The sequence below is a fragment of the Bombina bombina genome, chromosome 1 (genome assembly GCF_027579735.1).
Source record: "Bombina bombina isolate aBomBom1 chromosome 1, aBomBom1.pri, whole genome shotgun sequence".
Taxonomy (NCBI): domain Eukaryota; kingdom Metazoa; phylum Chordata; class Amphibia; order Anura; family Bombinatoridae; genus Bombina; species Bombina bombina.
Genome location: NC_069499.1, coordinates 1,472,377,355 through 1,472,403,489, shown reverse-complemented (window position 1 = coordinate 1,472,403,489; position 26,135 = coordinate 1,472,377,355). Strand labels below are relative to the sequence as shown.

The 26,135-nt window shown below is 40.1% G+C and overlaps 1 protein-coding gene across 1 annotated transcript in view; it reads left to right on the top strand.

Annotated features, from left to right (window-relative positions):
• KIF19 (kinesin family member 19) overlaps positions 1-26,135 on the top strand; it is a 229,244-nt gene that overhangs the window by 47,771 nt on the left and 155,338 nt on the right. The window contains exon 3 of the mRNA XM_053706939.1: positions 4,035-4,145. Coding sequence (XP_053562914.1) covers positions 4,035-4,145 — 111 coding nt within the window. The remainder of the gene's footprint in view (positions 1-4,034; positions 4,146-26,135) is intronic.

Here is a 26,135-nt window from a genome sequence, read left to right as displayed (position 1 = left end):
GACAAGACGTGGAAGCCAGTTGTATACTATTGCAAGACACTTTGCAATTCAAGCAGCTTCTTTGTTTGGTGCATGCGTTAGCCCAAGTATGTTGACGTGGTGTTGACCTAGTCATTAAAAAAACACTGAAACAGCATTTTTTTTTTAAATACTGCTTTGTAGCAGCTGCATGGTAGTAGCTCTAGCATACTACTGGAATTTATATCCCTTTAATTTATAAAGATTATGAAGTTCCCTGATTGGTTAATTTCTATTGTAAAATTGGAAAATTCTACTTAAAAATATCCCAAGAGATTAATTTATGGGTGTCTTTGCATTGAGAAGATGATGCAAGGGGCCTGTAAGTATTGGATTTTTTTTTCATTTGGTTGGAGGGTGTTAGATTTTATTATGCATATGATGATTTTACTGACCATCCAACTAAAATTTAAAATGACCTAATATTTTTTCAATGTTTGTTGCCCAAATTATCATCAAATCAATTTGTGTTAAATTACGCAATACATTTGTGCTTTGGATAGATTAAGTAGCATTCATAAATAACAGAAAATGTTATAATATGGCTACATAATATGGCTACATCAGGATGACACACGGCTGGCACCACTAATTTACTTATATATCTATGAGGTTTCTGTTGTGAGAGTTAACAACATATTTTTCTAGAGAAACATTCACTCTCTAGTAAATTTGTTTCTTAATTTACCGTAATGCCTTCCTTGTTACCTACTTGACATTTCCCTAGTTGCTGCTAGAAGACCAGCATGGTTCTTATGAAGTCCCACTGTGCTAGAGCAAGTGTGTACTATTGGCCCCTTGACACCAGACTAAGTCATGTCCAGACAGTGCCCTGACACCTGGTGCTAGTACACCTCAGCATCTAACTACTCTCATAATGACATGGAATGTCCCTGCCGATATAGCTATTTATATGCCAGTGCCAAAGCTGCGGCATCTACAGCAATCCTCCACAGATCAACCCTATATAGCACATGTCCTGGTGGGTATTTGATTTTATGACTAAAAGCATGTGTGGGTGTAATTTTCTTTCAGTTGTCTTGTAAAATTCAATCACTCAATACACAACACAGTAAATGTATTAATGTAACCAAGGAAAACTTGAATTGAAAGGCATTGTAGCCTACAACCAGATCTCAAGCTTTAAAGGGATATTAAAGGGACAGTCTAGCCAAAATTAAACTTTCATGATTCTGATAGGACATGCAATTTTAATCAACTTTCCAATTTGATTTTATAATCAAATTTGCTTTGTTCTCTTGGTATTCTTATTTGAAAGCTAAACCTAGGTAGGCTCATATGCCAATGTCTAAGCCCTTGAAGGCCACCTCTTATCTGAATACAGTTGACAGTTTTTCACAGCTAGAGGGTGTAAGTTCATATAGATAACATTGTGCTCATGCAAGTCAATAGATAATAAATACTAATCAGGGGGGCTGTAAGAAGAGGCTTAGATACAAGGTAATCACAGAGGTAAAAAATAGGTTATGCAAAACTGGGGAATGGGTAATAAAGGGATTATCTATCTTTTTAAACAATACAAATTCTAGAGTAGACTGTCCCTTTAAGCACTAAATACATTGGGGCATATGTATCAAGCTCCGTATGGAGAAACAGCAGTTATGAAGCAGCGGTAACAAAGACCGCTGCTCCATAACCTGTCCGCCTGCTCTGAGCAGGCGGACAGACATCGCCACAATACAACCCGATCTAGTACGATCGGGTTGATTGACACCCCCCTGCTGGCGGCCTATTGGCTGCGAGTCAGCAGGGGGCGGCGTTGCACCAGCAGCTCTTGTGAGCTGCTGGTGCAATGATGAATACGGCGAGCGTATTGCTCGCTGTATTCAGCGAAGTCTGGCGGACCTGATCCGCAGTGTCGGATCAGGTCCGCCGGACTTTGATAACTAGAGGCCATTGTATAAGCATAGTATTTAGGTTATTCCCCGCCTCCATCTAGTCATGGGTGCCACCGTCATGTTGAAATATGTTTCACTGCATTTCAGTGCTGATGTATTTGCACATGTGCACAGCTCTGCTTCAGATACCTGCAGTGTAACCTAGGTTCCGTAATGGCAGCACCCATGAGGGAGGTGCATGACATTTATTTAGGGCTAGATTACAAGTGGAGAGCCAAATTATCGTAAGCCCGCAAACGGCAAATCAGATCTCTGGTTAATTTTATAAATGTGCCTTAAATGCCCCCAAAATACAATGTAGTGCATTTTATTAAACAATAAAGATCGCAACATCTTTATTTTTTAATAAAATAATTGCACTAGGCAGTATTTTGGGGCTAAAGTTGGCGGGAGTGGGGTGTTAGAAAAAAAAAAACTGCACTAAAAAGTGCCTTTACATTGCGGTCTATGGGAACTGTGTATTCCCAGTAAATATATATGTATATGCTTTTATATATATATATATATATATATATATATATATATTAACACATAAATATGTATAATCACATACATATATATTTACATTTGCTGTCATCGCTGTGCTAATTACCGCCTTCGCTGCACTTCTCTCTCCCATTACATTACATTAGCGTGCGCTGGTATTACTTAGTGGAGCCTTAATATTTTGCACTCCACTTGTAATCTAGCCCTTAGTGTTTAGTGTCCCTTTATTTAGTGTTTAGGGTCCCTTTAAAAATTAAAAGCAGACCTAGTTTTTTAACACAAGTGAATTATTTTGAATATTGTGTACAAACTGTGTCCCTTGACGGAAATAAAACTTACAAGGAAAAACTTCATAACCTCAATATGTGTAGCCTGACAGAGAAAGCGGGGAGTGTGTAGCCTGACTGAGATAAGGAAGAGAGGTAGTTAAACAGAAGACTACAAATATATTAAAGGACAATTAAATACAGTAGAATTGCAAAATCAACAAATGCTTAATAAAAAAGAAAATAATTAACCAAAAAAGGGCAATGCAAAAAACACAATCTGAATTTCGAAAGAACAGTAGACTTTTCAAAGTTCCCTTTAATTTCCTTGTCCCTTGTAGCATGTGACAGCCATCAGCTAATCACAGACTCATATACGTATACAGTGTGAACTCTTGCACATGCTTAATAGCAGCTGCTGCCTCAGAAAGTGCACATAAAAAAAGTCTGTGTACAATTTGATAATGGAAGCAAATTAGTTTTTATCTCCATCTAAGGGATTTAATAAGGCGGGGGCTAAAAATATGTTTCACACAAAGGATGAGACTAGAACAGCTGATCTCAGTTTGTAGGGTACTGGGTTCAGAAGGAATTTACAGAAAGGTTTCTTTTCAATGCTGGTGGTTGATTAATGGAATGAACTTCAATTAGAGGTAGAAAAGACAAGTACTATAATTAACCCTGATCAATAAAGGGGCAGTCTATTACAGAATTCTTATTGTTTAAAAAGGTAGATAATCCCTTTATTATCCATTCCTCAGTTTTGCACAGCTAACATGGTTATATTAATATTCTTTTTACCTCTGTGATTAACTTGTATCTAAGCTTCTGAAGACTGCCTCCTTATCTCAGATCTTTTGACAGACTTGCATGTCAGGTAAAACATGTGTTTACTCTTAAATAACTCAGTGGGCGTGAGCACAATGTTATCTATATGGCTCACATGAACTAACGCCCTTTAGCAGTTAAAAACTGTCAAATGCCTTAAAATAAGAGGCGGCCTTCAATGGCTTAGAAATTAGCATATGAGCCTACCTAGGTTAGCTTTCAACTAAGAATACCAAGAGAACAAAGGAAATTTGATGATAAAAGTAAAGTGGAAAGTTGTTTAAAATTGCATGCCCTATCTGACTCATGAACATTTGATTCTGCCTAGACTGTCCCTTTAATTAAACGTACACTTGAGAAAAATATATGGGCATATTCATTAGTTCTTTATTACCTTAGGAGATGATCAGTTAAGGTTTATATACTGTGTAAATTTTATCTTTATTAGCAATGATCAGAGTGTGATCAGAATTCTCCCTCTGCAGGTGTTGGAATAACTAAATCACTTTCCTTACAGATGGTGGTGCTAATGGACCCTATGGAAGATCCTGATGATATCTTGAGAGCCAACCGTTCGCGTGAGAAGTCCTATATGTTCGATGTTGCTTTTGATTACTCTGCAACTCAGGTACTAATATAACTTAGCTCAAACACTCCTTATTACAGGTATTGCTTCAGCCATTTACAATAACATAGGATAAACCATAGTGTATTAACCTGAAACATTCCAACCTGCTTTAGGAACATTATGGGCCAGTTGAGCGCAAAATATTGCTTCCGGGTGAATCAGGCCTTCACGGTATAGTTGCTGTAGGTGGCAAATAAATAGAAAAAAACATCTTTCTATATATAGGTAGTGGACAGTAAGACTAGTGAAAGTATTTTGTTTCATATGATGAAAACAAATGTTTGACTCCAACTGGTGTATCTGATATTCAGAAAAGGTGAGCGGATGTCGTTCCCACTGTGAAGCATGGCAGTGGAAGGTGTGGTGGTGTGGGGGTTACTTGCCGGTGACAGTTGGCATTTTAGTTAGAACTAAAAACACACTTAAATGGACATTGTACACTAGATTTTTTTTTGCATAAATGTTTTGTAAATTATCCATTTATATAGACCATCTGGGAGTGTTTTTGTAAAAATTAATAGTTTTGCTTATTTTTAAATAACATTGTGCTGATTTTCAGACACCTAACCAAGCCCCAAAGTTTTAGATGTATACTGATGTCTACAGACTCCAGCTTGCTCCTGTTTGTGTAAAGGGTCTTTTCATATGCAGGGGAGGGGGGAGTGTCTGCTTTTCCTACTTTCCCAGCCCCCTTCACTGGGTGTCCCAGCTTAACCTTATCAACAGTGCTAAACTGGGAGCTTCTAAGTACATTTTTAATAGGTTTTATACAGTACTGGATTTTATATCAATATCTGTGCTTATTCTGCTTTATAGTTGTGTCTATTACATGCAGTAATATGAAAATTGGTGTATACTGTCTCGTTAACCATCATGGCTACCTCAGTGTTCTGCAGTGACACACAGTCTCATCTAGTTTGCTCTTAAATGGGCCAAAACACATCTATCTATCTTTCTTTAGTTCTATCTATCTATCTATCTATCTATCTATCTATCTATCTATCTATCTATAAGTAACTCAGTTGGTAAATGCCCTGACTACAAAAAAGCCTGTTTAAAAGATCCAAGGTCACAGGTTCAAATCCTGACAGGGATGACTCAGCCCTTCACCACTCCAAGGTCAATAAATACCATTTAATTAGCTAATAACTATTACTATTCAGCTGCCAATTTGGTTAATTCCGAGAGCGATCGCTGAAAAAGCGCTTTGAGTCCCACTGGGAGAATGGCACTATATAAATACTAGTTATTATTATAACTAAATTTCTCTCAACTAACTTGTTACTTGATCCCCTACAATCTAGCTTCTGCCATAAACACTCAACAAAAACTGCTCTCACAAATGATCTGCTAAAGCAAAGAGACATTACTCCTTACTAATTCTTCTGAATCTATCTACTGCTTTCGACACTGTTGACCATCCTCTCCTCTTACAAATCCTACATTCTTTTGGCTTGCGAGACACAGCCCTCTCCTGGATTGCTCCATATCTCTCAAATCGCTCATTTACTGTTTCTTTTAACAGCATATCCTCTGATACTTTTCTTCTCTCATGTTGGAGTACTGCAAGGCTCTGTCTTTTTCCCTTGCTTTTTTTCTTTCTATACATCCTCCCTTGGAAAACGTATATCCTCCTTTGACTTCCAGTACCACTTATATGCTTATGATACCCCATATGTTTAAACTCCTGGTATCTCTCCCTCTTTACTCAACCAGATCACCAATTTTCTCTCTGCAATTTCCTCCTGGATTTCTTCGCACTACCTCCAACTCAATCTATCTAAAACTGAGCTGCTTCTTATTCCTCCATCTTCGAAACATCCTACACCTGGCATTTCTCTTAAAGTTGGAGACTCTATTCTCAGCACCTCACTCCACTGTCTTGGGGTCACACTTAACTCTGAATTCACATTCGCTCTACATATTCAAGCTCTCACCAAATCCTGACATGCACACCTAAGCAACATCTCCATAATTTGACCTTTCCTCACGCAAGAAACCACAAAAATAATAATTCATTCCCTACTGCAATCTACTCCTAAATCACCTTCCAAAACACTCAATTTATCATGAATTCTTAAGCTTGACTCATCCACTTAAGTCGCCGACCTATGACAGTCTCTACACTAGCCCCCCATACACTCTAGAATACAGTTCTAAGTATTAACCCTAACTTATAAAGCATTCAACAGTCTCGCTCCCAACTATATTTCCTCCCTCACCTCCAAATATTTCCCATGCTGTCCTCTTCAATCAATGTTGACCTTCGTCTCTCCCATACTATAATCTATACATCCCTTTCATGCCTCCAAGACTTTTCATCGCAGCTCCGGTACTCTGGAACGCTCTACTCCATTCAATCAGACTGTCTACAACCGTGTATAGCTTCAGACGCTCTTTGAAAACCCACCAATTCATAGAGGCTTACTGTCTCTCTCCCATCGCGCCCAAAACAAATTTTGAACTACCTGACTCTTTGTTGCAACTACAATCCACGTGACAAGTTACCCCAACTTGATGTCTCTGAAACCTCAACCTGTAGATTGTCCTTTGGAGCAGTGCCCCCCTCCTGTACTAGTTTTGTTTTGTCTGTTTTGTATTTGTATCTTATCACAAATCTTTCATTGTATACCCCAATCTATGTGCCCAGTGCAACGGACGTTGGCAGAGCTATACAAATAAATGATAATAATAATAATATTAATAATAATAAGTGCATGGATAACATACTGCAATATTTCTTGCCACCAAGCCCTTTCTTATATATGTGAGAGGTGAAGCCATCTCTCTTAGAAGCATAAAATAACTATTTAATAGCAAAGTAAATAATAAAAGAATTTCTTAGATTGGATTGTTTAATTCAAATCCCATAATGCTTTGAGAATATAAGTAATACACGTGCCAAAAAAATAAATATAATGTCGCAGCCTTTGGGTGTTAGGAAAGGACATCAGTCTGAAGAGAAAAGCTTGGTGGAGAGAGAAATTAGAGTTGAGAACCCCAGTCTAATGTAGTTACGATAAGTAAATAATCTCATCTAGATAATTTATTTCACAATGCTTCTGTTTTGTGTATGTGGAGAATATGGATGTGGCTCAGCTGGTATGTTTAAGTCCCAGAGGCCTGAATACTCTCACTGGCTCATCGAAAGCAATCATTAGCTGTATTTTCCAGGAAAATCAGGCCCAAGAGACAAATTCACAGTTCTCTAATTTATTGCTTCAGTGCATGGTGTGTGCAGCAGAGACTTCTGGGATGTTGTAAATAAGTCAGTAATATATTCATGGCAGTCTATCTGTGCTGCTTAGACCCACACACAGTGGAAGAGCAGGAAGGTATATTCAATTGTCAAAGCCTTAAAAATAGTATGTAACCCTGTCCTCCTTTGTACACACAGTTACATTTTAGTGAGTCCTCTCCATAATGCACCCACCTGCATTTCAAATATACCTTGTGTATGCAGTGCATTTTAAATGCTCACTACACCTGTGCGCCATTTTGGAGAACATATACTCTCTGGCCTGCAAGACTGACTTAGAGTGTAACAAGTAAATCAAGCAGCACTTGATGGCTGTGCATATAGTTAGAGACAAATCTACAGATTATTACAACCATCTTTATGAGGGTTTACTTAAAGGGACATTAAAGTCCTGGGTAAAACTACAGTAGCATGGTTACTATTCACCATGCTAGTGATTTTCCTTCTCTGCCTGAAGGTCTCTTTAATTTTTTTTCTCTTATTTTAGCCCATTATAGAAGCCAGTTGGTAAAGCTCTGCCTCTTTGTACTGGGTGCCGCCATCTTGTAGCACGGGTAGTGTTGCATGCTGTGATAGAAGCAGTGAGCTTTCATAGATCAGCAGTGGGCTTTCATAGGTCAGTGTTGTTAGCTGTGCATTGCACTTTGGATTATCTCACACAATAAAAAGCAGGTGCTTTAAATATTTCCATTTTTTACCACTGTTTAAAAGGATAACAAATATAAAAAAGCCTTCAGGAATAATATAGAGAAATGCAGCCACTGCAAAATGTACAGCTCCCGCTCTGTATTGTGTGGTCTAAACTGAAGTGCACAGTAATACTTGTCAGAAGGACAATAATATCCCAGCTCTGTAAATGCACATTGCTTCAGTCACAGTTGTGCATAAATACTTAAACTCCAAGATGGCGGCGCCCTGTGTGAGGATGCAGAGTTTCACTAACCAGCACTTGTAAAGGGTTAAAATAAGAGAACTGGTGTGAAGAGAGCTGCAGGCACAAGAGAAAAAACAATAACCTGCTGAGTAGTAACCATAGAAAAGTAGGTCTAGATTAGTGATTAGGTTATAAATGTTAATGGTATAGTGTGTTAATATTGCTCAAACACTATACTACCACTTACATTTCTACTCTCATATTACAAGTCCAAAGTCTCAAGTTATAGTCTACTGTGCACTAACATCTGCATCTGGGAAGGAGCAGGTGCAGTAATTGCGTCACATAATATATACTATAGGGACGCACGGTAAAATTCATGTCAGATAACGCTCAAGTGCTAAGCAGATGGAACGCAAAAAAAAAAATCCACTCAAGTAATTAAAGGGACATTAAACCCAAAAGTTTTCTTTCATAATTCAGACAGATAATACAATTTTAAACAACATTCCAATTTACTTCTATTATCTAATTTGCTTCATTCTTTAGATATCCTTTGTTATGCACATGGGCGAGCCAATCACAGGAGGCATCTATGTGCAGCCACCAATCAGAAGCTACTGAGCCTATCTAGATATGCTTTTCAGGAAAGAATATCAAGAGAATGAAGCAAATTAGATAATAGAAGTAAATTAGAAAGTTGTTTAAAATGGTATTCTCTATCTGAATCATGAAAGAGAAAAATTGGGTTTAATGTCCCTTTAATTAATTTAGCTCTTTGCTATACTATTTTAATGAAATGAAAGCATAAAGCACTTCACATATATTTTAAAGCGGTATTTTGGATTGTGCACGAGCAAACACTTAAAGGGTCATTACAGTGATAAATGGAAATGCTCTAATTTGTTATTTTATCACTAGCGACGCTGCAGTGCTCTGCGGGGCCTGACTGGTACTTTAATGATGCGTTAAACCCATTTGAGGAAATTAAACAGATAGCTTTGCAGTGGCGCTAGTGATAGAATGACATGCTCTAATACTTGTACGTTGGTCTTTGTGCTCCACTTGTAAACTAAGCCATAGTTAAAGGAATAGACTAGTCAAAATTAAACGTTCATGATTCAGATAGAGCATGCGATTTTAAGCAACTTTCTAATTTACTCCTATTATCAATTTTCTTCGTTCTCTTGCTATCTTTATTTGAAAAAGTAGGAATGTATGCATAGGAGCCAGACCATTTTTTGGTTCAGCACCTGGGCAGCGCTTTCTGATTGGTTTCTAAATGTAGCCACCAATCAGCAAGAACTACCCAGGTGCTGAACCAAAAATGGGCCGGCTCGTAAGCTTACATTCAAATAAAGATGCAAAGAAAAATTTATAATAGAAGTAAACTAGAAAGTTGCTTAAAATTGTATGTTCTATCTGAATCATGAAAGTTTAATTTTGACTACACTATTCCTTTAAAAGCAAGCAATAGTGCAATTATAAAATGCTATAGCACATTACAGCGTTTTCATTTTGCACTTTTATGTCCTTATACATTATAAGACAGCAGGCAAAATAAACCATGTATAAACATATAAATGAATAAATAACAGTACACTACTGAGTATTGATATTGCTCATAATAAATAATTTTATGAGGAATTACATGTTGGGTTAACAAAACTTTATTGCATTTGCCAAAACTGCTCATGAAATCTGCAGTCCATTTAGTAGTGTGCTGCAAACCAAATAAACTTTATTTAAAAACAATTATGAGTAACTCTGCAGTGGTATAGAATGTTGCATGTAAACCCTTCAGTGATAAATTCCCAGCTTTTTTCTGTGCTCACAATCACCTTCCATCTAACTGTTTCACGCTATTTACACTTTCTCTTACTTTCTCCTGTGTGTTTGAGAAAAGTCCTTGTCCTTGACCCCGGTCTACAGTAAGTCTTATAGCTAAGAAAGAGTAGAAAGGAAACACAAGGCACGTAAGAGATAGAATTACATCCTTGAAGGGATTGTGTTGCTCCTTTGTGTTCTGGTTTCTGTTACCTCTTGCCTTGTATTGTGCTCAAACCCTCGGCATTCACTTTTCCCACTTGTGGCCTCTTCTTTATGAAAATGGTTGACTGAGAATGCCAACAATTTAATTGACTTAAGAAATAACATTTTTTTAAATTAATATATCCCCATGAATGAGGCTGCTTCTCATGCAGTGTTGTTAAAGGTACATTATATTTAAAGTTAACCCCCCTATAAAATACATTCATTATTTTTTGAATTCCTTCTTTATTAATCTTCAACTTGCTACACAGTGATTGCTTAGATCAGAGCATACACTCATTTACATATTTCTTCTCATTAGCCACTACAAAGGTACCAGGTAAACATATGTAGGAGACTAAATAAACAACGGTTTGGGCCTTTAAGGGAGTCATGTCTAGAATGTCCTAGATTTGCAAAATCATTAATATGGTGCTTAAAAAAAGAATCGGCTAGATTACGAGTTTTGCGTTAAGATGAAAAAGCAGCGTTAACAGGTCCTAATGCTGCTTTTTCACTACCGCTGCTATTACGAGTCTTGCAGGTTTAGGGGCACCGCACACTTCTTTGGCCTTACCGCAAAACGACTTACGTAAACTTCGTAAACCCTTTTTTCTATGGGACTTCCATAGTGCTGGTATTACGAGTCTGTCCTGGGAGGCCAAAAAGTGAGCGGTACACCCTCTACCTCCAAGATTCGTAACGCATTCTAAAGTCAGTAGTTATGAGTTTTACACTACAACGCCGTAGCATAAAACTCATAACTAAAGTGCTAAAAAGTACACTAACATCCATAAACTACCTATTAACCCCTAAACCGAGGCCCCCCCCCATCGCAAACACTATTATACATTTTTTAACCCCTAATCTGCCGCTCCGGACATCGCTGCCACTAGAATAAACATATTAACCCCTAAATCGCCGCACTCCCGCCTCGCAAACACTAGTTAAATATTATTAACCCCTAATCTTCCACCCCTAACATCGCCGTCACCTACATTATACTTATTAACCCCTAATCTGCCGTCCCCAACGTCGCCGCCACTATATTAAATGTAATAACCCCTAAATCTAAGTCTAACCCTAACCCTAACACCCCCTAACTTAAATATAATTTAAATAAATCTAAAAATAATTACTATCATTAACTAAATTATTCTTATTTAAAACTAAATACTTACCTATAAAATACACCCTAAGCTAGCTACAATATAACTAATAGTTACATAGTAGCTAGTTTAGGTTTTTTTTTTTATTTTACAGGCAAGTTTGTATTTATTTTAACTAGGTAGAATAGTTATTAAATAGTTATTAACTATTTAATAACTACCTAGCTAAAAGAAATACAAATTGACCTGTAAAATAAAACCTAACCTAAGTTACACTAACACCTAACACTACACTACAATTAAATAAATTAACTAAATTAAATACAATTAAATAAATTAAATACAATGAAATAAATTAAATTAAATTAGCTAAATCACAAAAAAAACACACTAAATTAAAAATAAAAAACAAATTACAGATCTTTAAACTAATTACACCTAATCTAATAGCCCTATCAAAATAAAAAAAAGCCCCCCCAAAATAAAAAAATTCCCTAGCCTAAACTATCAATAGCCCTTAAAAGGGCCTTTTGCGGGCATTGCCCCAAAGTAATCAGCTCTTTTACCTGTAAAAAAAATACAAACAACCCCCCCAACAGTAAAACCCACCACCCACACAACCAACCCCCCAAATAAAATACTAACTAAAAAAACCTAAGCTCCCCATTGCCCTGAAAAGGACATTTGGATGGGCATTGCCCTTAAAAGGGCATTTAGCTCTTTTGCAGGCCCAAACCCTAATCTAAAAATAAACCCACCCAATAAACCCTTTAAAAAATCCTAACACTAACCGCCAAAGATTCACTTACCGGGAGAAGTCTTCATCCAAGCAGCAAGATGTCCTCAACGAAGCCGGCAGAAGTGGTCCTCCAGACGGGCAGAAGTCTTCATCCAGACGGCATCTTCTATCTTCATCCTTCCGGCACGGAGCGGGTCCATCTTCAAGACATCCGACGCGGAGCATCCTCTTCAAACGACGGCTTCTTCGTAATGAATATCTCTTTAACTGACGTCATCCAAGATGGTGTCCCTTAGATTCCGATTGGCTGATAGAATCAGCTGGCATTCTATTGGCTGTTCCAATGAGCCAATAGAATGCAGGCTCAATCCTATTGGCTGATTGGATCAGCCAATAGGATTGAAGTTCAATCCTTTTGGCTGATTGCATCAGCCAATAGGATTTTTTCTACCTTAATTCCGATTGGCTGATAGAATTCTATCAGCCAATCGGAATCTAAGGGACGCCATCTTGGATGACGTCACTTAAAGAGATATTCATTACGAAGAAGCTGTTGTTTGAAGAGGATGCTCTGCGTCGGTTGTCTTGAAGATGGACCCACTCCGCGACGCGTAGAAGATGCCGTCTGGATGAAGACTTCTGCCCATCTGCAGGACCACTTCTGCGCGTCTGGAGGACCACTTCTGCCGGCTTCGTTGAGGACATCTTGCCGCTTGGATGAAGACTTCTCCCGGTAAGTGAAACTTCGGGGGTTAGTGTTAGGATTTTTTAAGGGTGTATTGGGTGGGTTTATTTTTAGATTAGGGTTTGGGCCTGCAAAAGAGCTAAATGCCCTTTTAAGGGTAATGCCCATCCAAATGTCCTTTTCAGGGCAATGGGGAGCTTAGGTTTTTTTAGTTAGTATTTTATTTGGGGGGTTGGTTGTGTGGGTGGTGGGTTTTACTGTTGGGGGGGTTGTTTGTATTTTTTTTACAGGTAAAAGAGCTGATTACTTTGGGGCAATGCCCCGCAAAAGGCCCTTTTAAGGGCTATTGATAGTTTAGTTTAGGCTAGGTTTTTTTTATTTTGGGGGGGCTTATTAGGTGTAATTAGTTTAAAGATCTTGTAATTTGTTTTTTATTTTCTGTAATTTAGTGTTTTTTTTTTGTGATTTAGCTAATTTAATTTATTTAATTGTATTTAATTTAGTTAATTTATTTAATTGCATTTAATTTAGTTAATTTATTTAATTGTAGTGTAGTGTTAGTTGTTATTGTAACTTAGGTTAGGTTTTATTTTACAGGTAAATTTGTATTTATTTTAGCTAGGTAGTTATTAAATAGTTAATAACTATTTAATAACTATTCTAACTAGTTAAAATAAATACAAATTTGCCTGTAAAAAAAAAAAAAAACTAAGCTAGCTACAATGTAACTATTAGTTATATTGTAGCTAGTATAGGATTTATTTTATAGGTAAGTATTTAGTTTTAAATAGGAATAATTTAGGTAATGATAGAAATGTTATTTAGATTTATTTTAATTATATTTCAATTGGGGGGTGTTAGGGTTAGGGTTAGACTTAGGTTTAGGGGTTAATACATTTAATATAGTGGCTGCGACATTGGGGGCGGCAGATTAGGGGTTAATAAGTGTAGGTAGGTTGCGGCGACATTGGGAGCGGCAGATTAGGGGTTAATAAATATAATGTAGGTGTTGGCGATGTTGGGGGCAACAGATTAGGGGTTCATAAGTATAATGTAGGTGGCTGCGATGTCCGGAGCGGCAGATTAGGGGTTAATAAGTATAATGTAGGTGGCGGCAATGTCGGGGGCGGCAGATTAGGGGTTAATAAGTGTAAGATTAGGGGTGTTTAGACTCAGGGTTCATGTTAGGGTGTTAGGTGTAAACAGTAAATGTGTTTCCCCATAGGAATCAATGGGGCTGCGTTACTAAGCTTTACGCTGCTTTTTTGCAGGTGTTAGACTTTTTCTCAGCCGGCTCTCCCCATTGATGTCTATGGGGAAATCGGGCACAAGCACAAACTTACCGCTGATTTAAGCAGCGCTGGTATTGGAGTGCGGTATGGAGCTCAATTTTGCTCTACGCTCACTTCTTGCCTGTTAATGCCGGGTTTGTAAAAACCTGTAATACCAGCGCTGTAGGTAAGTGAGCGGTGAGAAAAAACTGCTTGTTAGCACCGCACAGCTCCTAACGCAAAACTCGTAATCTGGCCGAATAAATTTAAATGTTGTATATGTTCTTAAACTGTTTATCTTGCAGACCTTATGCAATTTAGTGCTTAATTGCTTATATTTATTTTTGTACCCTTTAACATTCACGGAACTGGATTGCTCTCACTGAGTGAGCATTCAGCAGTGACTAACTAATATCCTTTGAGTCTACCCTATAAATGACTGTTTATTTGTGCCAGTATCACCAATGAACAACACCCCCAATGAAATAAATGAGAGTACCCCCAAAAACTAAATGCTCATCCATTGACATTACCCACACTAACTTCACCAAATGGGACTTTGTCCTATGAATGAGTCTGCATGATGACATAGGTCTGATACTCTGCAATAAGGTTAACCCAAATGAATGGAACTGCCTCTAGTTAATGAGATTAGCAACTAACTGCTCATACTGTGAGACTGCACCAGTGGCTCAGTGTATCTGATCATCAATGGAGACTGCTTAGAGCCTCCAATAGCTGCTTATCTAGTGACACTGTTCTTAATGTATGAGAGTTTCATAAATGATTTACTTTTCACCCAGTGAGACTTCTTCCAGTGAATGAGAGTGCCCATGTGATTGAATGCTCATTTGTTAAAACTTCTCTCAGTGAAATATAGTTCCCTCCAATAAGAGTGCAGGAGACACAGTGAATGATATGCAAAACATCAGTGGGTAGGTACATTCTTGTAATGCTCAGTGCTATAACTGTATTCTTTTAATCGTTTACCATACTGTGGTGTAGAATATTTTGAAGTACAGTGTCCTTTTAACTTACAAATGGAACTAAAATACTACTTTTTGTGAATTTATACATTGTGATTTGTAACAGAGAAATGTGCATACACCGCATGATCATTGTTACTGCAATCATAGGATATCTTGGTATCAACATGTCTGAGAAGTTGATGTCACTCAGGGGGTAATTTTTGAGTCTTTAATGTGCTAACGGTAATAGGCTTTAATTGACTTGTTAGCTATGATAAAATGAGGTATCACATTCAAGAGGAACGGTGGGCACGGTGGGAACGGTGGGCAAGTCCTTTATTTACATTGGGATGTAGTGATAACTGAAGGGGTAATATACAGTTTGAGTGAAGGGGCTGATTGGGTAGTATTTGTAGACAGTGTTGATCAGGGTGCAGTATTATAGAAGGCTTTGAATGGATGGATTAGGTTTTTGAACTTTAATCCTGGTAGCCTATGGAAGTCAGGGAGGAGCATAGCAAAAATAAGCTAAGAAGATTGTCAAGAGGTACTGTCGCGATCGCTCAGCTGCTGATCGCTTCCTTTTTTCCTATGTGTCAGCGCGGTAGCGCTTTCTTGGTTGCTTAGCAACCCTGTTCCTGTCGGCCCCTTCTGCTGACATCAGGAGGCCTTCTTATTCCGGCGTCTCCTCTCCTTGGGGCCTGTATGTTTTCACTCGTTGGCTAAGTGAGTACCATTTTTATCTGTGATATTCTGAACCTGTGCCTACTTAATTCTGAACCCTGAATCCCTACCTGCCTGATATTACGTTGCTGGACATTGCTTACCTGACTATTCTTTTGGTTAACCCCTACCTGCCTGATTACACGTTGCTGGACACTGCTTACCTGACTATTCTATTGGTTAACCCCTACCTGCCTGATTACACGTTGCTGGACATTGCTTGCTTGATTACTCTTCTGGTTAACCCCTACCTGCCTGATTACACGTTGCTGGACATTGCTTACCTGACTATACTATTGGTTAACCCCTACCTGCCTGATTACACGTTGCTGGACATTGCTTGCTTGATTACTCTTCTGGTTAACCCCTACCTGCCTGATTACACGTTGCTGGACATTGCTTACCTGACTATTCTATTGGTTAATCTCTACCTGCCTGATTACACGTTGCTGGATATTGCTTGCTTGATTACTCTACTGGTTAACCCCTACCTGCCTCAGTGGCGTCACTAGGGTTGGTGTCACCCGGTGCGGTAAGTTATGGTGTCACCCCCCCCCCCCAGAAAGCAGACACACACAAAAACACAGGCACACACACATACAAACACTCAGACACACTTAAAAACATACTCAGATGCACACACAAACACTCGGAAACACACTTAGACACGCACACACAAAAACTCAGACACACACTTACAAAATATGTAAACTGCACTGCATTAATTATAAAGCGCATGCCTAGAGCTGCTCCCTGGCTCAGCAGAGCATCAAATGAAAGATAAACAGAGCACTCTAAAAATAAATCACTAAAGAAAAGGTTTAGGCGCAAACTATGAAAATTCTGCTCTCTGACTCTGTTCCAAGCCTGTCAGTGCACAGCCCCGGGCCGCGTGCCTACCGCTTCTTATGGCCAATCACCTCTGCACTCTGCCCACCCCCAGACCCCTGCCCGCTCTCCTACCTGTTCAGTGTGCACTTAGTGTACCGTAACCGTAAAGGTCTGGTGGGCATCATACGTGGCTCCTTCACTTTAAAGACAGTGTCAAACAGTCATGCGGTCAGGTGCCAGGCATCCCCTCATGATTTGCCAGTTCCCGTTTAGAGAGACAGCACAGCAGTGAGTGACTCCACTGCTCCACATGTCACTGAGCAGTGAGCACAGATAGGCAGGCAGGTTTAGGCTAGCAGTGCAACTTTGCAAGCCCCACGGCATGCCCACAACATTCATAGTGAAATTGGACAGGGGAGAAGCAAAGTACAAACAAGCAAAAGCAGCCGGGAAAACTATTTGTTGAAATTGCAGCAGTGGCTCAAGGGGCAAAAAAATTGTGTGTCTACAACTTCCCCAGTCCCACCAATGTTCACAAATGCCAGCCCCTCTAATAAAAAAAAAATCTATGCATCTCAACATTGTATTTCTTTGAATTTCAATAAAATTTAAAAAAAAAAAATAATTTTTGTTTTGGTGTCACCACCTGGAGGGTGTCACCCGGGTGCGGACCGCCCCCCCCGCCCCCCCTAGTGACGCCACTGACCTGCCTGATTACACGTTGCTGGACATTGCTTGCTTGATTACTCTACTGGTTAACCTCTACCTGCCTGATTACACGTTGCCGGACATTGCTTGCCTGACTATTCTATTGGTTAACCCCTACCTGCCTGATTACACGTTGCTGAACATTGCTTGCTTGATTACTCTATTGATTAACCCTATCTACACGAAGTTTCTTCTCCTGACCCTGCTGTGCCATCTTCCAGTCTATTACTGTGAGTATATTATACTGCAGCTGTCGCAGGGTCAGTTCCTGGTATATACTCACTGTGCTAGGGTGTTAACCTCATTCTAGCATTTGGGTCTAACTCTGGACTTTACCTACCCTGACATTACATACAGGCCATATAATGGACCCTGGTGAGTTATCCAGAGCTGTGGCTCTACAGGGACAGCTTCTTGGAACCCACTCTGCACACCTGCAATCCCTGGATTCTAAATTGGATCAAATTACTGCTCTTTTGCATAACCTTTCTCCACCTTCTCAAGTCTCTGCAACACCTGTTGTTCCTGCGGCCAGTTCCAACCCTGCATTTAATCCGCCACAACCTGCAGAACAATTTATTCCTAGAATTCCACTACCGGATAAATATGACGGCAATCCTGAAGACTGTCGAGGATTTCTTAATCAGTGCCGCCTTCACTTCAGAAATAATCCTCAGATGTTTGTTTCCTCTTCCTCCAAGATCACCTTAATTTAATTTAATTTCTCTTATGAAGGGTAAAGCCTTGGCTTGGGTTTCTCCACTGTTGGAAAAGGATGATCCGTTGCTCCAGGATATTGACACTTTTGTATCTATATTTTCTTCTGTGTTTGATAAACCTGGTAGATCAGCGGCTGCTGAAGCAGGACTTTTAGATTTAAGACAGGGATCTCTTTCTGTAGCACAATACGCTATAGAATTCCGGATTTTAGCTGCTGAAACTATGTGGAATCATGGGGCCCTGCGTGCAGCATTTCGTAAAGGTCTTTGTGATCGTTTGAAAGACGAATTGGTTTATAGGGATCTTCCTGATTCTCTAGAAGAACTTATCAACTTATGTATCAAGCTTGATGCTCGTTACTCTGAGCGTCTCCATGAACGTGACCGTAACAGAAGATCCTTTATCAGATCTTCCTTCCGTCCTATGCCTCATTCACCAAAACTTCCTACTCCAAATACTTCTATCTCTGAGTCAAGTGAACCCATGGAGGTTGGTGCAATTAAATTATCCGAAGCTGAATGTCTCAGAAGGCATAATCTGGGACTATGTCTTTACTGCGGTATTAAGGGGCATATGTTAAAAGATTGTCCAACTCGTCCAGTAAAAGCCAGGGCTTAACTCCAGAAAGAGGGACTGAGTTAAGCCAAAGATCTTTTTCTACCCTCAATCCCAAGCTGTTTGTTCCAGTTACTGTCCGCTTTGGCAACACCAAATTTCAGGCTCAAGCACTCATCGATTCTGGAGCTGCAGGAATGTTTATGGATTCGGAGTTTGTCAATGCTTTTCGTATTCCTTTGCTTTCCAAGAGCCAAGTAATTAAGGTCACTACTGTCAGTGGTCAACCCTTAGGTTCTGGTTTCATTCGATATTCTACCATACCACTTCTCATGTCTGTAGGAGTACTTCATTCCGAAACCATTTGTTTTGACATCATCTCTTCCCCACAGTTTCCTCTCATTTTGGGACTCCCTTGGCTTCAACTACATGATCCAGTTTTTTCCTGGTCTAAAGGAGAGCTTGTTGCTTGGGGATCTTCTTGTTTCAAACAGTGTCTACGGAATACTCCCAAAACTTCTAGTACAGTTGTGGCAGTTTTAGACATTCCTGATTCTTTGCCTGAACAATATCATTCTTTCTCCAACATAGGTGTGTCCGGTCCACGGCGTCATCCTTACTTGTGGGATATTCTCTTCCCCAACAGGAAATGGCAAAGAGCCCAGCAAAGCTGGTCACATGATCCCTCCTAGGCTCCGCCTACCCCAGTCATTCTCTTTGCCGTTGTACAGGCAACATCTCCACGGAGATGGCTTAGAGTTTTTTAGTGTTTAACTGTAGTTTTTATTATTCAATCAAGAGTTTGTTATTTTAAAATAGTGCTGGTATGTACTATTTACTCAGAAACAGAAAAGAGATGAAGATTTCTGTTTGTATGAGGAAAATGATTTTAGCACCGTAACTAAAATCCATGGCTGTTCCACACAGGACTGTTGAGAGCTATTAACTTCAGTTGGGGGAACAGTGTGCAGTCTCTTGCTGCTTGAGGTATGACACATTCTAACAAGACGATGTAATGCTGGAAGCTGTCATTTTTCCCTATGGGATCCGGTAAGCCATGTTTATTACGATAGCGAGGACCAAGTTCATACGGTTTCAATCAGACAACATGACAACTGTTGCGTACATCAACCATCAGGGGGGAACAAGGAGTTCCCTAGCGATGGAAGAAGTGACCAAAATCATTCTATGGGCGGAGTCTCACTCCTGCCACCTGTCTGCTATCCACATCCCAGGAGTGGAAAATTGGGAAGCGGATTTTCTGAGTCGTCAGACATTGCATCCGGGGGAGTGGGAACTCCATCCGGAAATCTTTGCCCAAGTCACTCACCTGTGGGGCATTCCAGACATGGATCTGATGGCCTCTCGTCAGAACTTCAAAGTTCCTTGCTACGGGGCCAGATCCAGGGATCCCAAGGCGGCTCTAGTGGATGCACTAGTAGCACCTTGGACCTTCAAACTAGCTTATGTGTTCCCGCCATTTCCTCTCATCCCCAGGCTGGTAGCCAGGATCAATCAGGAGAGGGCGTCGGTGATCTTGATAGCTCCTGCGTGGCCACGCAGGACTTGGTATGCAGATCTGGTGAATATGTCATCGGCTCCACCTTGGAAGCTACCTTTGAGACGAGACCTTCTTGTTCAGGGTCCGTTCGAACATCCGAATCTGGTTTCACTCCAGCTGACTGCTTGGAGATTGAACGCTTGATTTTATCGAAGCGAGGATTCTCAGATTCTGTTATCGATACTCTTGTTCAGGCCAGAAAGCCTGTAACTAGAAAAATTTACCACAAAATTTGGAAAAAATATATCTGATAAAGGATTCCCTTGGGATAAGGTTAAGATTCCTAGGATTCTATCCTTCCTTCAAGAAGGATTGGAAAAAGGATTATCTGCTAGTTCCCTGAAGGGACAGATTTCTGCCTTGTCGGTATTACTTCACAAAAAGCTGGCAGCTGTGCCAGATGTTCAAGCCTTTGTTCAGGCTCTGGTTAGAATCAAGCCTGTTTACAAACCTTTGACTCCTCCTTGGAGTCTCAATTTAGTTCTTTCAGTTCTTCAGGGGGTTCCGTTTGAACCCTTACATTCCGTTGATATTAAGTTATTATCTTGGAAAGTTTTGTTTTTAGTTGCGATTTCTTCTGCTAGAAGAGTCTCAGAATTATCTGCTCTGCAGTGTTCTCCTCCTTATCTGGTGTTCCATGCAGATAAGGTGGTTTTACGTACTAAACCTGGTTTTCTTCCAAAAGTTGTTTCTAACAAAAACATTAACCAGGAGATTATCGTACCTTCTCTGTGTCCAAAACCAGTTTCAAAGAAGGAACGTTTGTTGCACAATTTGGATGTTGTTCGCGCTCTAAAATTCTATTTAGATGCTACAAAGGATTTTAGACAAACATCTTCCTTGTTTGTTGTTTATTCAGGTAAAAGGAGAGGTCAAAAAGCAACTTCTACCTCTCTCTCTTTTTGGATTAAAAGCATCATCAGATTGGCTTACGAGACTGCCGGACGGCAGCCTCCCGAAAGAATCACAGCTCATTCCACTAGGGCTGTGGCTTCCACATGGGCCTTCAAGAACGAGGCTTCTGTTGATCAGATATGTAAGGCAGCGACTTGGTCTTCACTGCACACTTTTACAAAATTTTACAAATTTGATACTTTTGCTTCTTCTGAGGCTATTTTTGGGAGAAAGGTTTTGCAAGCCGTGGTGCCTTCCATTTAGGTGACCTGATTTGCTCCCTCCCTTCATCCGTGTCCTAAAGCTTTGGTATTGGTTCCCACAAGTAAGGATGACGCCGTGGACCGGACACACCTATGTTGGAGAAAACAGAATTTATGTTTACCTGATAAATTTCTTTCTCCAACGGTGTGTCCGGTCCACGGCCCGCCCTGGTTTTTTAATCAGGTCTGATAATTTTTTTCTTTAACTACAGTCACCACGGTACCATATGGTTTCTCCTATGCAAATATTCCTCCTTAACGTCGGTCGAATGACTGGGGTAGGCGGAGCCTAGGAGGGATCATGTGACCAGCTTTGCTGGGCTCTTTGCCATTTCCTGTTGGGGAAGAGAATATCCCACAAGTAAGGATGACGCCGTGGACCGGACACACCGTTGGAGAAAGAAATTTATCAGGTAAACATAAATTCTGTTTTTTGTGATGTCTTTTCTAAAAAAGATGCTGAAGTATTACCTCCACACCGGACCTTTGATTGTCCCATTGACTTATTACCAGGAGCACCTCTACCTAAGGGTAAAACTTACCCACTTTCTCGTCAAGAAAATGTTTTACTTGAGGAATATATCAAGGATAATTTGGCCCGAGGTTTTATCCGCCCTTCTTCTTCTCCAGTAGGGGCAGGTTTTTTCTTTGGGGAAAAGAAAGATGGAGGTCTTCGTCCTTGCATTGATTATCGAGCTCTTAATCAAATTACAATCAAGAATTGTTATCCACTCCCTCTCATTCCCGAATTATTTGATCGTCTCCAGGGTGCTTCCATCTTTACCAAATTGGATCTTCGTGGGGCATATAATTTGGTCAGAATTCGCAAAGGGGACGAGTGGAAAACTGCCTTCAACACTAGGTTTGGACACTACGAATATTTAGTTATGCCTTTTGGGTTATGCAATGCCCCTGCAGTTTTTCAACATTTTGTTAATGAAATATTCAGAGACTATCTTAATCAATTCGTTATTATCTATCTTGATGATATTCTGATTTATTCCCGGACTTTACAGGATCATGTTCATCATGTTACACTAGTACTCCAGAGATTACGTGGAAATTCTCTCTTTGCCAAGCTTGAAAAGTGTTCTTTTCATCAAGAATCTATTCCTTTCCTGGGTTACATTATTTCTCCGTCTGGATTCAAGATGGATTCTGACAAACTGTCGGCTATTCTAGATTTGCCTAGACCTACTTCCTTAAAATCTCTTCAAAGGTTCCTGGGGTTTGCCAATTACTATCGTAAGTTCATAAAAGACTTTGCTAACATCTCGGCACCCCTTACTGCTCTTACTAAATAGGGTCAGGATTGCAAGCATTGGTCTGATCAAGCCTTACAGGCATTTGAATCTCTAAAGTCTGCATTTACTTCGGCTCCCATTCTTTGCCATCCTGTTCCGACTCTCCAATTCATTCTTGAAGTGGATGCTTCTCTAATTGCTGCTGGGGCAGTACTATCTCAGTGAAATCCTGTTTCTAGCAAGATTCTTCCTGTGGGATTTTTCTCCAAGAAGTTCAATACTTCCGAACTGAATTATGACGTTGGTAACAAAGAACTGTTAGCTATTAAAATGGCTTTGGAAGAATGGAGACATCTGCTTGAAGGCACTGATCAACCATTTCTTATTCTCACAGATCATAAAAATCTACTGTATCTTCATACTGCCAAACGCCTCAACTCACGTCAAGCCCGATGGGCTCTGTTCTTCTCCAGATTTAATTTTGTCCTCTCTTATATTCCTGGTTCTAAGAATACGAAAGCAGACGCTTTATCTAGACAATTTCTGGCTTCTGATTCTACATTTTTGGATTCTGAACCCATTCTCCGCCCTGCTAAAGTTCTGGCTCAGTTATCTACGTTTCCTTTACAAGCATTACAGTCTGCTCAAGCTTCTGTTCCTTCATCCTATAACATACCTCCTGGGATCTTGTTTGTACCTACAGAATTCCGCCTAAAACTTCTTCGTTGGGCTCATGATAATGTTCTGTCTGGACATCCAGGAGTGCGTAATACTTTGTGGAGACTCAAACAACATGTCTGGTGGCCTTCCATGGGCAAAGATGTCAAGGATTATGTTGCAGCTTGTCATTCCTGTATCTCTAATAAACAGTCTTCATCTTTACCTCTTGGTCTCTTACAACCTCTGCCTGTTCCGTATTATCCCTGGTCTCATGTTTCCATGGACTTTATTACAGATCTTCCTAATTCTGCCGGAAACAAGACCATTTGGGTTGTGGTAGACAGGTTTTCCAAAGCAGCTCATTTTGTTCCATTAACTGGATTACCATCGGCCCAGAAACTCGCTGAATTGTTTATTCTCCATATCACCAGATTACATGGTTTTCCTTTGGACATCGTTTCTGATCGAGGAGTTCAATTTGTCTCAAGATTTTGGAAATCTCTGTGCAAACAGTTTGGAGTTACCATATCTCTTTCCACTGCTCATCACCCTCAGTCCAACGGTCAAACTGAGCGGGTAAATCAATCTCTTGAGTCCTATCTCAGGCACTATGTTAATCATCAGCACTCCAACTTCTTCCTTTAGCAGAACTTGCTTACAATTCCCGCTTCAACTCTTCTTTACAGACTTCTCCTTTCAAGGCAGCCTATGGATTTGAACCTAGAACTTTTCCTATGTCTTCGGGAGGTTCTGGAGTTCCTGGAGCAGATCGTACAGTGAGAAGTCTTTGTAAACACTGGAAGAAGATTCGGGAAATTCTTCTTCTCTCTACTCAAAAGTATAAACGATTTGCTGATCGCAGACGCCGGAAGGCACCCTCTTTTCGGACAGGAGACAAGGTTTGGATTTCCACCAGATTCATCCGACTCAAACAACCTTGTGCTAAATTGGGTCCCAAATACATCGGACCATTCAGGATTGTTTCCAAGGTATGTTCTACTGCCTACAGGGTGGCTTTACCAGACAACTTGAAGATTCACCCTGTCTTTCACGTATCTCTTCTTAAACCAGCAGTCTCTAACCGGTTTTCCACCAAATGTAGAGTTCCCTCTCCGTTCCTTGTGGATGGTACTTCAGAATTTGAGATCAGTCAAATTCTTGATTCCAGATTACGGGGTAACCGTCTATATTATTTGGTCCATTGGAAGGGATATCCCATCACTGAACGTTCTTGGGAACCTGCTTCTCATGTCCGTGCCTCTGCTTTGATCAAACAGTTCCACGCTCTGAATCCTTCGAAGCCTGTTCGTGTTTCCCGGAAGGGTCCTTGAGGTGGGGGCACTGTCGCGATTGCTCAGCTGCTGATCGCTTCCTTTTTTCCTATGTGTCAGCGCGGTAGCGCTTTCTTGGTTGCTTAGCAACCCTGTTCCTGTCGGCCCCTTCTGCTGACGTCAGGAGGCCTTCTTATTCCGGCGTCTCCTCTCCTCGGGGCCTGTATGTTTTCACTCGTTGGCTAAGTGAGTACCATTTTTATCTGTGATATTCTGAACCTGTGCCTACTTAATTCTGAACCCTGAATCCCTACCTGCCTGATATTACGTTGCTGGACATTGCTTACCTGACTATTCTTTTGGTTAACCCCTACCTGCCTGATTACACTTTGCTGGACACTGCTTACCTGACTATTCTATTGGTTAACCCCTACCTGCCTGATTACACGTTGCTGGACATTGCTTGCTTGATTACTCTTCTGGTTAACCCCTACCTGCCTGATTACACGTTGCTGGACATTGCTTACCTGACTATACTATTGGTTAACCCCTACCTGCCTGATTACACGTTGCTGGACATTGCTTGCTTGATTACTCTTCTGGTTAACCCCTACCTGCCTGATTACACGTTGCTGGACATTGCTTACCTGACTATTCTATTGGTTAATCTCTACCTGCCTGATTACACGTTGCTGGACATTGCTTGCTTGATTACTCTACTGGTTAACCCCTACCTGCCTGATTACACGTTGCTGGACATTGCTTGCTTGATTACTCTACTGGTTAACCTCTACCTGCCTGATTACACGTTGCTGGACATTGCTTGCTTGATTACTCCTCTGGTTAACCCCTACCTGCCTGATTACACGTTGCTGGACATTGCTTACCTGACTATTCTATTGGTTAATCTCTACCTGCCTGATTACACGTTGCTGGACATTGCTTGCTTGATTACTCTATTGGTTAACCCCTACCTGCCTGATTACACGTTGCTGAACATTGCTTGCTTGATTACTCTATTGATTAACCCTATCTACACGAAGTTTCTTCTCCTGACCCTGCTGTGCCATCTTCCAGTCTATTACTGTGAGTATATTATACTGCAGCTGTCGCAGGGTCAGGTCCTGGTATATACTCACTGTGCTAGGGTGTTATTAACCTCATTCTAGCATTTGGGTCTAACTCTGGACTTTACCTACCCTAACAGGTACATGTGTCTAACAAAAGTATTTAAAATATATTGGTGTGAGTTAGTAGGTTGAGGGTCATTATGTTGATATGTCTCAGGAGTGTCCTCCAACGTGTTTAAGTATTGTAATTATGAATATTAATAATTAATAGCAGTATAAAATTATTGTCAGCGATATCTACAATTAATATAGCAGAACTTTGTCAATACACTTCAGTAAGATATTAAATCTCTGTAGTGAACTTCAAAATATTACTACTGAGATATCTATAAATTTGACAACAATATTATTAAAATTAATATTTAAGCCTTTGTTCTGATCAGTTATCTTTATAGACACATTGAATTATATTTATGTAAAAACTAGATTGGGAATCAATCAGAGGTGTAACTAGAAACCACATGGCGCAGGTGCAAGAATCTAAGAAGGCCCCC